Source organism: Ovis canadensis, chromosome 2 (assembly GCF_042477335.2).
Source record: "Ovis canadensis isolate MfBH-ARS-UI-01 breed Bighorn chromosome 2, ARS-UI_OviCan_v2, whole genome shotgun sequence".
Classification (NCBI taxonomy): Eukaryota; Metazoa; Chordata; class Mammalia; order Artiodactyla; family Bovidae; genus Ovis; species Ovis canadensis.
The window spans coordinates 232,268,121-232,284,310 of NC_091246.1; the positions used below are offsets into that span (position 1 = coordinate 232,268,121).

Sequence of the window (16,190 nt, forward strand, 5' to 3'; positions counted from 1 at the left end):
TCATTTGTATCTTTCCCCTCTAGTCATAACCTTGCCCTGTTGTACATCTGCTATAATATTGAGAATATTGATAATCTTAAATTAATATCACAAGTAAAAGAAGGATTTGATCCATTATGCTGTTTTTACTTCAGGGTAGTCGTTGATTCATCCATCTCCCTTCTAGGAGTCTGTTTTGTGAATATTGAAATCCTTTATTAGAAAGAGATTGGACCATTTCTACCCTTTCCTTGCTTCAGTGCTTCCCTTTCAACTTGGTGCCACATCTGGGGAATTCTGTGATTCTTAATATTTAGAATAGTGGATTGAAATAATAGCTGTATAAGAAATCATCTGGGAAGGCTTGTTTAAAATGTGAATTTCTTGTCTTGTTCCTGTTGGGAGCCCCAAATCTACATTCTAACACTCTGGAGATTTAGAAAATAATTTTATTGGAGTATAGTTGCTTTACAATGTTGTGTTAGTTTCTACTGTATATAGCGGAGTGAATCTGCTTTATGTATATGTATGTCTCCTCTTTTTTTGGATTTTCCCTCCTGTCACCACAGAGCACTGAGTAGAGTTCCCTGTGCTATGTAATAGGTTCTCATTAGTTACCTACTTTATACATAATATCAGTAGCATGGATATGTCAGTCCCAATCTCCCTTCACACCCCCTCTGTCCTCTCCACGGTGTCCATAGGTTTGTTCTCTATGTCTGTGTCTCTATTTCTGCTTTGAAAACAGGAGATTTTAATATATTTGTTTAAAAGGCATATTGGTATTAAAACATGATTGCTGTAAACCTGGAGTGAGGGAGGGACTCTTGAATAGAGGTTTGGGATCTGAGGGATTTCTGAGATTTCCAATACCTAAGTAATGATGATTTGAACATTTTTCTTTCTCCTTCCAACCAAGATGAGTGTCTTTATCATTAGACAGCTCACAGTTACTCTGAGTCCACAACATACGCTGTGGGAGTTTGCTGGGTTTGTGTTCATGTGCTGAGGACACAGGATATTAAAAGATTAAATGAGCTTGCATCAGTGAAATATCAGCCCACAATTAACTCTAAGGATAATCACTATGGCTTCTATGTTGTCAGATATAGAATTTTTTTCCTAGATGTGTTATAGTTTCATTTGGAGAGTGACCCATAATGGGAACAGAAGAATTACACAGATACTGAACACTTAGCAAGCAATTTAATTTAATTTTATTTATTTGCTCAGAGGCTGCATAGAGGGACTACCACAGCCACTGTGCACACATCATTAATATTCAGTGACAACATAAAGTAATGACTTCCATTTCTTGCTCAGGTCCTTTGACAATTCCATTAAGCCAACGCTGGGTATTTTATGTATCTTAGTGAACATCTTTTTATTTTTCTTTTTTAAATAATGAAAGTATGATAACACATTTATGGGAGACTTGGAAAATACAGAACAAGTTTATTTCCACTATATTCCAATATATTTCCACTACAAATTACAATTATTTTTAAAAGTAGATAAATGAAGATTTTTAAATTGGAGTTTCAATATCAAACTCTCAAAAATTAATAGAATGAACATGCAGAGAAGTAGAAAGATATAGTAGACCCTTAAAGCACTGTGAACCAATTCAACATAATTAAGATTTATACAATTTTCACACGACAGGCGGAACTTACTTCTATTCAAGTTTCCATAGGCTGTAAACTAGGAGACCCTGGAACAGATCCACAGACATAAAACAAGGTGCAAAAACTTCACAGCCCAAAGCTATTGAAACCATACCGAGTCTGTTCCCTTATCACTGTGGAGTTATATTAGAAATCAATATCAAAAGATATTTGACAATAACCCACATATTTTCAAGTGCAGTGCAACATTTACTAAGAGAGATCTTGGACTCAGCTATTGAAAGCCCTTAGTGAGTATCTTCTCAGAGCTTTTTGCGGGGGGGGGGACACTGACCCAACCACGTCTCAGTGTTCTCACATCTGTGTCTTAAATTTCACCACCTTGAGTATCCTATTCTATAATAGTACTTAGCTGGTTTGGTGAGTATTTCAAAGAACTTGAATCTTTGGAGTATGAAGACATGTTCATGGGTAACAGGAAACCAACTGTCTTTATCTTGTCCCTAAAGAAAGCAGAATAAAGGAGAGATGAATAAAAATTTAGTGAGGCTTTACACAAAGCGTTTACTATTTCTACAAAACATGTACTATTTTTCCAAGTACCAAATAATGCCTAAAGAGTTAAATGTTCAACTTACATACACCATACTATTTTTTTTGTTTAGTTGTTCAAGAAAACAATTTGGAATGCAAGAAAATGTATTGTAATTGGCCTTTTGATTAAACCAGTGGATGGTGCTGATAACTAAAACTTAAAACTTTTGAGGAAAGGACTGTACGTCTGCGGATTCTTAGCTTGATGTTTAAAGTTAAAGATTAATGTGTTCTCTCAACCAAGGGTCCTGCATGTCAAAGCTCTTCAGTTGAAATGAAGCAGAAATTTGGGACAATTATTTTCTAAATCCAGATCAATGCACCATTTTGAATTTTGATGAATATCCATCACACTTGAACAATAAAGGAGAGAGAGCAGTGCCAGCAATGACCTAGTGTTATCTGAGGGATTAAATCTTTTCATTTTGCCCACTGCTCCTTTCTCCTTGAACAGTGTTATGTACGATTTTGACATAAACCAGGATAAAGTGCTCCCAGGAACAAGTCTAAAGAATAGTGTTCAGAATGATTGTCTTTTCTCTAGTTTTGATCTCTCTCTTTTTAATTAGATAAGGCCATAATTTCAGAGAATGGCGTTTAGTGGCTGTATTGTGGGGAACACACATCTGCTCCCTCCCTTGGGAGGAAGGCCAGTTGTTCCATATGTTGGGATCAATAAAATAATAACAGCTATGCCACTTAGCAAGCATTCACTAGACTCTCCCATTTATTCTTCACAAAAACTATGAGGTCACTGCTATTATGATTCTCTTTTTACAAAAAAATAAACTATGGCACAGGACAGACTAATAACTTTTCCAAGAGCATGCTCTTTGCAAATGATGGAGTTGGAATTTTAGTCATCTGATTCCAGAGGCTGTCTTCTTAATGACTTTGCTTAGAAAAAGAAGACAATATATTTATTTTAATTTCTGTTTTGTCCTAGTAGTAAAATAGCCTTTCTAAGTTCTATATGGACCCTTTCTAAGGTCTATATGGACTCTTTCCCCTAATCTTTCCAACAGCCTAAGGTTATTATTTTTTTTTCATGAATGCAGGAGGGAAAAATTGGGTTTTTATGTCAAAATGAGGGAAAAAATTAAAATCCAATCTCTAGTTTCTGGAGAGCATGGGTTCTTAGAAATATTGACACTGGCTTTCTTCTGTAAAATACTTTCTTGGTATAACAGTTGAAAAGTTCACGAGCAAATTAGATACGATATCTCATTGATTTGAAAGCTAGTTCAAACATATTGGTTAGTTCTTGATAAGAATCTTTGTAAGATTCTTTGAACGCTATTAGAAAGGAAATGAATTTACTCCCCAAATTAGAGGAATAATGTAATGAGTTGTTACTTTACTAGTTAATCCCTGAGAAAGTAAAAGACAAAAAAAAACACCAAAAAAAACAAAAAAACAAAAAAAACCAACTACGAAAGAAAGTGCTTAATTCCTGTGAAACCATTCTCTGTATCTACTGGGTTTTATGCCAGCCCAGCTGTTGATTTTCAGCCGTTACTGACTTTCTTGCTTTAGCACAATTCTACAATTGGCTCAATCTTTCAAATTAAAGTAGATTCCAAATTAGAAATGGATTGTGTTCTAATAGTTTATTCATTGGCAGTTTGGAAGTTGGAAAACATTTTGCTTCAGAAAAGTAATGCATTATAAACATTGGCTAGGTTCCCAAACTATCATAGAAAATAATATAAACTTACATGGAAAAATTAATATTACTATATTTCTCAGAGTAGTATTGTAGGTCTGTGGACCTGCAGTGATTTAAGTGCAAAAACTATGCCATTATAATACAGACACTGTACGATTACAAACTATATAGATACCAGCATGGAGAGAGAGCCATTAAAATCTCAATGATGGGGACTTCCCTGGTGGTCCAATGGCTAAGACTCTGAGCTCCCAGTGCAGGGGTTTGATTCCTGGTCAGGGAGCTAGATCCAGCAGGCTGCAACTAAGACCTGGTACAGCCAAATAAATAAATAAAATACATAAAAAAATCTCAATGGTGGTTTTTCAGGTAGTGGGATTATGGAAGATATTCCTTTTTATATTTTTTACTTTGTATATTGTATTTATATTTTTAAATTTGCAATTTTGAAGACAAGAAACATTTAGTGCTTTCATATAACTGTCTATTACATACACATAATTTTACTCAGACAAAGGGTATGTCTCTGCCTTTCTTCTCTCCTCCCTCTTTGAAAACACATGGCCATTGGAACACAATGGTTGGGTGTACACTTATTGTTTCCATATCCTACATCTGCTTTGTTAACAAATCTCGTTGGCTCCATCTTCAAAACAAGATTAGAAATCACATTCAGTTATTGCTGTTGGCCAGTGAATAATCATTTCTTGCCAAAATTACTTTTTTAGCTTTAAACTGGTCCTCTTGTTTTCTGTATTATTTTCCTATAGTCTTTTCAAAACAGAGTTCCATACATATATTATCTATTAATACATATACTAACAAAAAGAGTATGTTATACATCCCAGTTCACTTGCAACAGATCCAGAACATTGAAAAGAGTGGATGGCCATCCTTAGCTCTCTTTTTCATTGCTCTCTGTCTTGCTTGCTCCCTCCACTGCACTCAAAGCCAGCCTCCTTGCCCTTCCTTAAACACCAGTCGTTTTTGAGCCCACCCAGTCCTCTGGCGTTTGCTGCTCTCAATGTCTGGCAAGTCCCCTCATCCATCCACTCCAAACCCCTGCTCATATTCCCAAAACTCTCTCTCCCTTCTGTATTCAAATACTGTCATATTTTCTGGCTACAACAATTCATTTCAATTAACATTTCAACAATGCTTACTTCTCAAGCCTTCATTTTTCCTTTGATTGGCTTACTTGTTTCACCATCTAACTCTACGCTGCATGTGTTTTCATGTTGATTGATCATCATGTTACAGAGCAAAAACTCCACATTGGCAGAGATTTCTGACAATTTTGTTTCCTGTTGTATCCTCGGTGCCTAGAATCCTGCCCAGCACATAGTACACATTTAAGATGTATTTGTCGGATGAATGAATATGTGTAATGAAAGCATGAAAAATAGACCTAAAGTATAGAAACAAAATTCCTGGTAATGCTTGCCCCTTAGGAACACAGGGGAAGAGATGTCCCTTTTCTTTCTTAGTAACACTTTTTGTCTTATATATAAAAATATCTGATAAACTATGGCAAAACTCTTGCAGATGAATACATTGGTATTTGTAATATTAGTTTCTGAGTATTTGTGTATTTTGAAAATTTTCATGAATACATTTTTTATCAGCTTTCCATTAATTACTGGATAAAGCACATATTCCCAGCATTCCATGGGATGCCTTCTGTGATGGATACTGCCAGCCTCTCCATCCGCACTGACTTCCCTGCTTCTAGCTTTCTCCATAGTCATGATTTCTTCTGTCTCTTTCTCTTTTTCGGTCTAGTGGGGTATGCTGTACATTTGTCAGTGCCTGTCCTTCATGACCAGGTTCCTCTCTCCTCCTGTAATAGAACTTTCTTCAAGTGAAATACGGTGTTCATCCTGCTTAGTAAAATTCAAATAAAAGTGGCTCAACCTTTGTATCCTACATCCTGTGGAAGACCAGTGCTCTTTTCCATATTTATGAGAATTCCTGATGGCCTATTAATTATGACTACCACTTTGATTTGATTTCCTGCTGCTGCTGAATTAGATGACTCACTGATTCTTTAAACAACCATATTTGTTCAATTTTTCCTTCCTCATGATAAGTTAATCATGAAACCAGGTCCCCTTTTCTTTATTTTTCTCCTCCTCAAAAGAGGCAAATGTGTATAGACTCTTTGTTTTTTAAATAATTGTATCTTTTTTTTTTTTCTTTTTCAGAGTCTATTCCCATCTAGGTTATTACAGGATACTGAGTAGAGTTCCCTCTGCTAAACAGTAGGTCTTTGTTGATTATCTATAGTGTGTATAGACTCCTGATAGAGTCAGAGCCTAACTGGGAATTGGGAGGTAGAAGTGCAGAGGGTGGAGGAGGGGAGGTGATACTCTGACACACTAGCGCTTGACGGTGACAGTCTTGTTCCAAAAGAGCTCTTAGCTTTACCCACACCAGGGGCCACTGGCCAACTCTCCTCTAAAAGATTCCCACCCTACTTATCAAATGTTTTTTCACTCCCTTCCATTCGTAGGCTGCTTCTAACTCCTTAAATACCAATTCATGTATTTTGCAGAACAGGCCAGTTTTGTCTTTGTCTCTTAGCCTGTTTGGCTTATGCCTAAAAGGTGCTTTCTTGTACCCACAAGAGCCTGTGAAGGCGCCTTCCTCTACAAGTACAGTTCTCCTTTAGGGAGGAATTCTGTGTTTGGCTCCCAGTGTAAATGTGTCTTCCTCCTGGGACATACTTTATTGTAGTGGTCAGTTTGCTTGTGTGTTTTTGTCACTAAAGGAAAGTTTTGAATTTTAAAATAATGTTTTGCTTTTGCTGAATCTTGGATTCCCAGCACCCAGCCTAGAGTACCATCATTCATGCTTGATGAGTAAGTGAAGACTGATCACTTTCCTCTTCTTACAGACATCTATTAGAGAGTACCATTTGATCTTAGATAAGTTTGTTTCTTTTGGTTCTCAAAACACATAAATGTGATGGAAATAGCCTCCTTGTTTTTAGTTCCTCCACTGTATAAGACCTTGCTTATCCAGGGGAATGTCTCAGTAGCCATCACACTATGCAACTATAAACTGTCTTGAGGCAGGATTGTACATTGTGCTGTGCTGTGCTTAGTCACTCAGAAGTGTCCTCCTCTTTGCGACCCCATGAACTGGAGCCCTCCAGGCTCCTCTGTCCATGGGGATTCCCTAGGCAAGAATGCTGGAGTGGGTTACCATGCCTTCTCCCAGAGGGATGATGGTACATTACCTGTAACCAAAATCATGCTCAGGAAAGACTCCTTTGCTGCAACCATTGGTAGTAAAAGAATCTGAGGTAAACATCTTTTCTTCATTGTCTTGCTTCTTAGCTGAAGAAGTCAGTGATTTGACCGTCCCTTGAACTTCTAGAATTCCACAGTTTGGATGTCTTCTCCTAGTCTTCCAAGGGTCACTTGTAGTTGATGAATGAATCGGTGAGGAAATGGAATAACGTCTAACAATCATGACATTGCCTGTAAAGGAGACACAAAATTCAAGTTTAAAAATTCCATTTTTAATGACATCCACAAATGGAAGACTGTATTACTAGTTCTTTATTGAAACTAACTAAACAAAACTGCTGTTTTTAGATTAATTTTTTGCATAAAAGATATTCATTCATTGACTTATTTTGGAAATAATTGAGTTCCAACCCTGAGCCAGGCACTTCTTAAAGAGATGGATGTGTGCAAGTGAAAACACAAAGTTCTTGCTTGCATAGAGCTTACCTTCTTGTGTGGCCGACAGATGACAGACAGATATATGATAAAATCCAGCTAGCAATAGGTTCTAGGAGGGTGAATAAGACTGCGGAGAGCAAGGTGCTAGAGTTAGATGAGGGCAAGGTCTGGTGAGGTGAAGTGAAATCTCTCAGTTGTGTCCGACTCTTTGTGACCCTGTGGACTGTAGCCCACCAGGCTCCTCCGTCCATAGGATTCTCCAGGCAAGAGTACTGGAGTGGGTTGCCATTTCCAAGGTCTGGAGGCTACTTAAATAGTGTAGTCAGGGAACACCTTCCTGAGAACACAGAATATGGACAAAAAGTTGCACATGACGAAACGGTAAAATATGATTTTAGGATGGGAAGAACATGAACTTGCAGAGATGCAGTTGTGGATGGCTTCTCGATCTTCATTCTAAAAGAATGTGTTCATCCACAGTGTCTCATCACTTGAATGACCACAAATAATTGAACTGGTTGCTGCCAACTGGCCTGAAATGTGTGTGTTTGCTTTAGTTGAGCAGTCATCTCTCTCTGTCGAATGAGAGATGAGAGCAAGGCGAACAAGTAGAAAGAAGTAAAAACATCTAGGGACTTCCCAGGTGACTCAGTGGCTAAGATGCCACACTTTCACTGCAGCAAGTGCGAGTTTGATCCCTGGTCAGGGAACTAAGATCCCACATGCCTTGAGTTGCAGCCAAAAAAAAAAAAAAGAAGTAAAGATGCCTGTGTGGGAAATAGGAGTTTTCTCTTAAGAGCTTTATGTCTCTAGTTTCTGAGGGTTTCCAACTCAATTTCTATCCATAAGGGTCTCCTAATAAACTCTTTCTTTGAGGTAAATTGTATCGCCAGTCCTTAGAATGAAAGCCTCTTGATTAAAAGACCTTTATTTTAGGGCATCTTGGTTTGTCTGCATCTCACATCTAACACTCTGCTAACTGACCTGGGGCCTGTCATTCAGCCTCTACTTAGACATCTAGTTATTACCACTGGGGCTAATGACACTGACTTCATAGACTGGACCATTTTCTGGAGCACTTAATGAATGTTTGTTGACTCTATTCTTTCTCATTACAGCTTTGCCATTAACTAGCAAGAAAGTAAAAGAAAGTCCAGCATCGTGTTTAGGTTTTCAGAGTGTTAGAAGCACAATTTTCTCCTTTTAAAATTTTGTGACCCATGTTTGTAGAACACAGACAGCAAATTATATAGCCATTACAGAAAGTGGAGGCTGCCCTTGCTTTTCATAATAGGGAAGAGCAGAAGAGCAGATTTTAGGCAAGAGTCTGTGGGTGAGTTTAAGTTCAAATCCAACTGAAGTAATTAACTGCAAATACTATTCATAAACTATCTTTGAACAAAGACAGGTTTTTATATGCAGAGTACATCATGAGAAACGCTGGGCTGGAAGAAGCACAAGCTGGAATCAAGATTGCTGGGAGAAATATCAATAACCTCAGAGATGCAGATGACACCACCCTTATGGCAGAAAGTGAAGAGGAGCTAAAAAGCCTCTTGATGAAAGTGAAAGAAGAGAGTGAAAAAGTTGGCTTAAAGCTCAACATTCAGAAAACGAAGATCATGGCATCTGGTCCCATCATTTCATGGCAAATAGATGGGCAAACAGTGGAAACAGTGTCAGACTTTATTTTTCTGGGCTCTAAAATCACTGCAGATGGTGATTGCAGCCATGAAATTAAAAGACACTTACTCCTTGGAAGGAAAGTTATGACCAACCTAGATAACATATTGAGATGCAGAGACATTACTTTGCCGACTAAGGTCCATCTAGTCAAGGCTATGGTTTTTCCTGTGGTCATGTATAGATGTGAGAGTTGGACTGTGAAGAAAGCTGAATGCCAAAGAATTGATGCTTTTGAACTGTGGTGTTGGAGAAGACTCTTGCGAGTCTCTTGGACTGCAAGGAGATCCAACCAGTCCATTCTGAAGGAGATCAGCCCTGGGATTTCTTTGGAAGGACTGATACTAAAGCTGAAACTCCAGTACTTTGGCCACCTCATGTGAAGAGTTGACTCATTGGAAAAGACTCTGATGCTGGGAGGGATTGGGGGCAGGAGGAGAAGGGGATTACAGAGGATGAGATGGCGGGATGGCATCACGGACTCAATGGACGTGAATCTGAGTGAACTCCGGGAGTTGGTGATGGACAGGGAGGCCTGGCGTGCTGCGATTCATGGGGTCGCAAAAAGTCGGACACGACTGAGTGACTGAACTGAACTGAAAGACAGGTTTATGACTATTGACAAACATAAAAGTTTCTATTTAAGAGGATTATAAAACAATCTCTTTATACCAAATGATAAGAAAATACAACAGAGGAAATTATACCAACAATTGCAAAGTTAAGTTTGTTCTTATATGAGACCTATACTCCAACATGACTGATCAGAAAATAAGTTCTTTGTTTATGTCCTTGGGTCCCAAATAATCTATATTCTTTAGTTTCTTATAAATAGAAGGGAAAGAATATTCCATATGACATCAAGGGATCATCAGCACCATTTTAAAGATTCCTATCAAATACAGTTTGTCAGATAAGGGTAGGAGCAGAGTGAAGAGAATCAGAGGTCTAGGAATGCTGAAGTTTCTTGGTAAAAAGTTGTTTCTTGCATCTTCTTTGTAGCAAATTATCTCTTCCCTTCAAACTATGAGGCTGGAGAAGACTCTTGAGAGTCCCTTGGACAGCAGATCAAACTAATCAATCCTAAATAAAATCAACTCTGAATATTCATTGGAAGGGCTGATTTTGAAGCTGAAACTCCAATACTTAATGCCAGCTGATGTGAACAGCTGACCTACTGAAAAAGACCCTGATGATGGGAAAGATTCAGGGCTAGAGGAGAAGGGGCAACAGAGGATGAGATGGTTGGATGGCATCATTGACTCAATGGAGATGAGTTTGAACAAACTCTGGGAGACAGTGAAGGACAGGGAAGCCTGGTGTGCTGCAGTCCATGGGGTTGCTTAGAGTCAGACACGGCTGAGTGACTGAGCAACAATCTCTTCCCTAATAGACCCAAGGTGAGAATTCCAAAGGCAGGAGGGATGAGGGCAACATCTCCATGAGATGGATTGGATTTCATACTTACTTGCACACTATCATCGATGTGTCCAGGAGGATTTAGTCCCAAGGGATTTACTTCCAGCCCCAGCTTATTGGTTCCCTTTCTTAAAGTGAGACACACTTCTGAAATCATATCGTCCCTTATTGGAGTACAGGTTTATACTATTTTGTTTTCAAAAGAAGATAGGACAAGTTGCTGAATCTCTCTGGGTCTTATATCCTCAACAGTAAAATAAGGGGATTATCACTAAACTTCTTCTCTAGGATCACATTTTTATGAATCAGTTGCAAGTATGAATTTTGACTATTGGCAATATCTTACTAAAACTGCTAATAAAAACTTTGTACTTAAGTCAAATCATATTTTTCTGACCTATTGAATGTTATTAAGACTACTGCTGGGAAAGGTTGAAGGTGGGAGGAGAAGGGGACGACAGAGGATGAGATGGTTGAACGGCATTACTGACTCAATAGACATGAGTTTGAGTAAGCTCCGGGAGCTAGTGATGGACAGGGGGGCCTGGCGTGCTGCAGTCCATGGGATCACAGAGAGTTGGACACGACTGAGTGACTGAACTGAACTGAGCTGAACAAAGTAATCATGTTGAGTCCTACTTGTGCTGCCTCATTTAATTGTCTCAGCAGCCTGAGATAGATCCTATTGCTATCTCCATTTCACAGATGAGGAGAGTGATTATAAAAGCATGTCACATTCATAGACTCATAGAATTTGACAGTTGGAATAGGCATTGGAAGGCATCCAATCCATTCATTTTTACAAAAGAATGATAAGATAAGAAATTTTATGTGATCTACCCAGCATCAACCAACTCTTACAAAACTGGGACCGCAACGCATGTGTCTTCGTGCTCAGGCCAGTGTTCCCACTATTCCTGTCATTTACTTTCATAATAGAACACTACATGTAACACACAAAAATATCACTTGAAGTAAGTACACTGGGCTTCTAAACACAAATTTAAATCATAAACTCTTTGTTTTATTGGTGCAGCCTGCAAGAATTCCCCAAATGTCAAGAAATATTTTTCATTAGATTATTTCAAACTTAGTGCTTATATTATTATTGGAGGTCACCATTCAGATGCTGAAGAAGTATGTTATAAATTGTGTATTTAGTGCTTAATAGTATTCTAACTTCATTTAAACTTGATGGCATTCAGGCTCTGAAGGTTTAAAGGATAGTTCTCTCTGTTCTTTGAACAGAGTGATACTTGTTTTAGAATGGCACAACATAGAGTAAGACCCAAGTTACTTTTGCATTAGGATAAACATCATGAAATTGATGCTTTTGAACTGCGGTGTTGGAGAAAACTCGACTAACTGGTCAAACCAGTCAGTTCTAAAGAAATCAGTCCTGAATTATTCATCTGAAAGACTGAGGCTGAAGCTGAAGCTCCAATACTTTGGCCACCTGATGAAAAGACCCTCATTAGAAAAGACCCTGATGCTAGGAAATGTTGAGGGCAGGAGGAGAAGAGAATGACAGAGGATGAGATGGTTGGATGGCATCACCGACTTAATGGAAATGAGTTTGAGCAAGCTCTGGGAGTTGGCGATGGACAGGGAAGGCTGGCATGCTGCAGTTCATGGGATCGCAAAGAGTTGGACATGACTGAGTGACTGAACTGAACTGAACTTAAACATCATGGAAAATAGTTTTGAAGGAGTTTTTTATGTCTGGAGTAAGGCAGTGGTTTTCAACTAGGGGAAATATCCTCCAGGTGATATTTGGAATGTCTGAAGACATTTTTGATGATCATGACAGAAGGGGAAGAAACAGATACTTTACTAAATATCTTACAATGTCCAAGACAGACTCCTATAATATAGAGTTATTCATTCCAAATGTCAGGAATTCAGAGGTGGAGGAAACCTGGAGGAAGGATATATTATACATGTCTGTATCTTTTTTTTCCCCACTAGGAGAAGGTCTAACTTCTTTATAGTTTCCTTTTTCAGTTTTATTAAATAACCAACAGACAGAATAACTCAGATCCATAGCAGTACTTGACAACAAGGAAAAAGACCCCTATTGGAATCTATTTCCAGCTTTGAAGTATAGGGCCCCACACTAGAGAGAGACCACTTTAACAGAAAAAAAAAAAACAAAAACAGCTGGAGATAAGACATGTCCCATTGCTAAGCTGTTCAGTACCTCTAAATGGCCTTGCCTGAAGCCTTTGACAGAGGATATTAAGCACTTTGAGTATTCAAGTATGTATCAATTTTATTTGAATATGCTATATGTAGGCGAGTTTGACAATTTGAATGTAGAACATATTGAGTTGCCCAAAATCTCATTTGGCTATTTCTCTAATCACGGAAAAATCAAAATGAACTTTTCTGGCCAACTCAATATTTTTCACTCTCCTGATTTCTAATTTCATGTATAGTCTTCACAGTCAAAATTATTTCCCATAAAAGGTGAGAGATTAGATTTTTTTAGGAATGTATCAGACATTGACTTTTAGTCTTGAAGAATCCAGCCTGCATATAGTAAGTTGAATTATGTGCAACATACATTCATAAAGGACAGTAAAGATCTTCTAAAACATGGATAAGAAACAATATCTGCCTTGGTTATGTGTTTGTTAGATGCTGTACTAAGCACTTGGTTTATCATTACAACCAGTCATCACCAGCTGAGATAGGTACTATAGCACTTCTGAATGAACAAAATGCGAGTTAAAGATTTATTATAACTAGCTCTAAATCAAGTGCTGGTTAATGAGTGTCAAATCATTGGAACTGTATTTGTCTGACTCTGATATCCATACGCTTAACTGTTGTGCACTACGGTTCTGGCTTAATAAACGAGCACTCCATTTGACACATATCCATTTGGTGTTCTATTATGTAGCATTTAATTGCTTGAAGTCAAGAAAGGGAAAAAAACATTCTTTTTAATATGACTTATTTCCATGAGTCTGTCATCTTGAACTTCTCAGGAATACTTGGAGATAGTTTTACTGTTGTTAAGATATGATAATTGAAGATGTTAAAGGAATTTTTGCCTAAGGATTCTAAACTCATCTATCTTGGCCAAAAAGGTCATTTGGATTTTTCCATAGCATCTTTCTGTAATGAGAACCTTTTGGCCAACCCAATACCAGGAAAAAAACACACCACTGTTAATACCAAATTATGCACTTACGTGAGAGGCACACTAAGCCAACTATTTAACAGATATTTACAAAGGTGGGCACAGCCCCAAAGAACTATGGGCACTCAGTACCTTGGTGTTCTCTCATACCTGGGGCTGAATCAGAGGCAACACCACCATGAAGGGCTGCTGGAGATTGCCCGGGCACTTCTTCAAGGTTACCGAGGTCTGTGACTTCCTTTTCATCTCCTGATTCTCCTCCTGAGCCTGGGGTTCTCTGACTACTCAAAGTCAGCTTCATCCGGAGGGCTTGATTCTCTTTCTCCAGCTTGTGGATCTCTGCCCGCATTTCCTGGATAACTCTCATGAGATGGTCATTCGCGGCCATTGCTTCTTTTCAGGTTGCTCTGGTTGCTCCTTTGGGGAGACAGGCCAACATTTGCTTACAAACCAAACGCACAATCTGCTTAGTGGAACGGGTTGACCCCACCCCTAAAGTTTCCTGAACAATAGATGTCTGTCTTCTCTATGCCATCTTTCAGCACCTGGGGAGTTAGGCTATCAAGGGAGGTAAAGGATCTCCATGACTTATTCATCCTGGGTTTTGTTTTTCAGAACAGAGCTTTTCTTTGTATCCTTCATTTCATATCAATCCGCAGTTCTGGAATAATGCTTTGGGTCTACAGAAGACACTCTGAAAATTTCCAGCAAGGAACAGAATTTCTTGTTTCTGTCATGAACTCACCATCTGAGCAGCCACTCAAGTTTTTTCTCTGTTGCTATTTCTGGTATCAGATGTTTCATAGATTGCCAACTGTCATGAGCACATCAAAGTGGGCACATAAGAATTATTCCTTGTCTTTTCTGTAGGATATATTATAGTTTTTGTACCTTTGGGGTAAATTATTAATTTTGACACCTGTTGATTAGGTGTCAAAATTTAACTACCATAGGAAATCATGAGATTATTTAAATGAAATGATGATAATTATACCTTAATCCCTTAAGATAATGTCAAGGATGATATAATTACTTCTTGGTAGGTTTTCCTATGATCATTTTTGCTGTTAATTTGGTTTCAGAGTGTTTGCTCGGGCAAATACTGCTGAGGGCTATTTTGGAAATGTAAGAAGATACAGGTCAAATATTAATCTTGAATGAGAAGAACATGCAATAGTTAACAGCTTTCATGACCTATTTCCTGAAGAGGTTTTTTCATTGGGAATGAAAGGTACGTGCTCCGTATCCATTTGGAAATTCAATTCATGCTTAAACAATAGGTTCAAAATGATTAGATACTTTGTCTTGGTGGTAATTTTCCTTGCACATTTGCTTACTTATGTTTTCTACATATATTGATGCTTTTTTGCTTATCTTAGTAAATAGGATGATCTGGTTGATTGATCCAAGGCTGTATGTGGGAGTTACTGGAGAAAGTATTATTTCTTTTTCATTCATACAGAATTATCATATGTATTTAAATTTTATGACATGTTTACTAGTCAGTTGTTTTGATCTACTACTTCTATCTGTATTTAAGTGAATTTCAGTGAGCATTTATGTGCCCGGCATGCTAGAGGCTACTGAAGTGGCTCCTCTCTGATTTCATCTGCTTTGACTCCCTTGCTCTATCCCTCTGCTCTGCCTCAGTCACACTGGCCTGAGCATTAGCTCCATAAACACCCCAGGCACATTGCTGCCTTGGAACACTGGTCCCAGCTGTCCCCAGGGCTTTCCCCAGGTAGCCACATAGTTAATCCCCTCATCTTCTACGTCAGCTAGTAAGCATCATGCTGCCAGCCTCCAGCATGAGTTGGCCCTGTGGGAATGGAGTCAGTCTTTAGCTTTTCTCACATTTGTGGGCAAGGTTTTAAAAAGGAGATGAACTGTGTTAGCATGTCTGATTTCTAGAGAATGGAGAGTTGGCAGCAAGTGTCTGCTTTCCATCTTCTTCAAATAGATGATGTCACAGCGTGTCTTTCATCTGGACGTAAAATCATGCCTCGCTGGAATATGGTGTGTAGAGTTGACATGTGACTCCTTTATCTGTCAGAACCTTTGGTTTTAGTCAGTGACAGAGGATAGGCAAGGTCAGATTAGAACTCGGGGATTTTGACTGCATTATCACCACCTGGCCATGTGTCCCTCCGTGTGGAGATACCCAATGGCCTTGCCCTCTAAGACATAATAGAAAAGTGTCACTTACATGAAGCCTTATGTCTCACTTTTCAAGCAGGCATACACTCTGCTGTTATAAATTATTTAAACAGCTACTCAGAAATTCGGCTTTTGCAGCATTTGCTGAGAGTTCACTTTGACCTTGAACTTGATATGTAGCTATTGTCACAGTGATTTCCCAGGTGACCGGAAGCATCTGG

The 16,190-nt window shown here is 38.5% G+C and overlaps 1 protein-coding gene across 1 annotated transcript; it reads right to left on the minus strand.

Annotated features, from left to right (window-relative positions):
- Window positions 1–1,998: 1,998 nt before the first annotated feature.
- Window positions 1,999–14,200, minus strand: CCDC195 (coiled-coil domain containing 195). The gene is made up of 3 exons (XM_069574686.1): window positions 13,945–14,200; window positions 7,112–7,355; window positions 1,999–2,110 (listed from the first exon to the last, which is right to left on the minus strand). Exons 1-3 carry the CDS (start codon window positions 14,198–14,200, stop codon window positions 1,999–2,001), a joined length of 612 nt encoding a protein of 203 aa, XP_069430787.1.
- Between the last annotated feature and the right edge of the window lie 1,990 nt (window positions 14,201–16,190).

Bases quoted from the DNA above. Each gene is read 5' to 3' on its own strand.
- CCDC195 (XM_069574686.1), bottom strand. From the start codon at position 14,200: ATGGCCGCGAATGACCATCTCATGAGAGTTATCCAGGAAATGCGGGCA. The intron at 7,356-13,944 runs GTACTGAGTGCC...TCTCCTTTACAG, and splicing joins AGGTATGAGAGAACACCAAG to GCAATGTCATGATTGTTAGA. The intron at 2,111-7,111 runs GTAATGTACCAT...TGCTTTCTTTAG, and splicing joins GAGCATGATTTTGGTTACAG to GGACAAGATAAAGACAGTTG.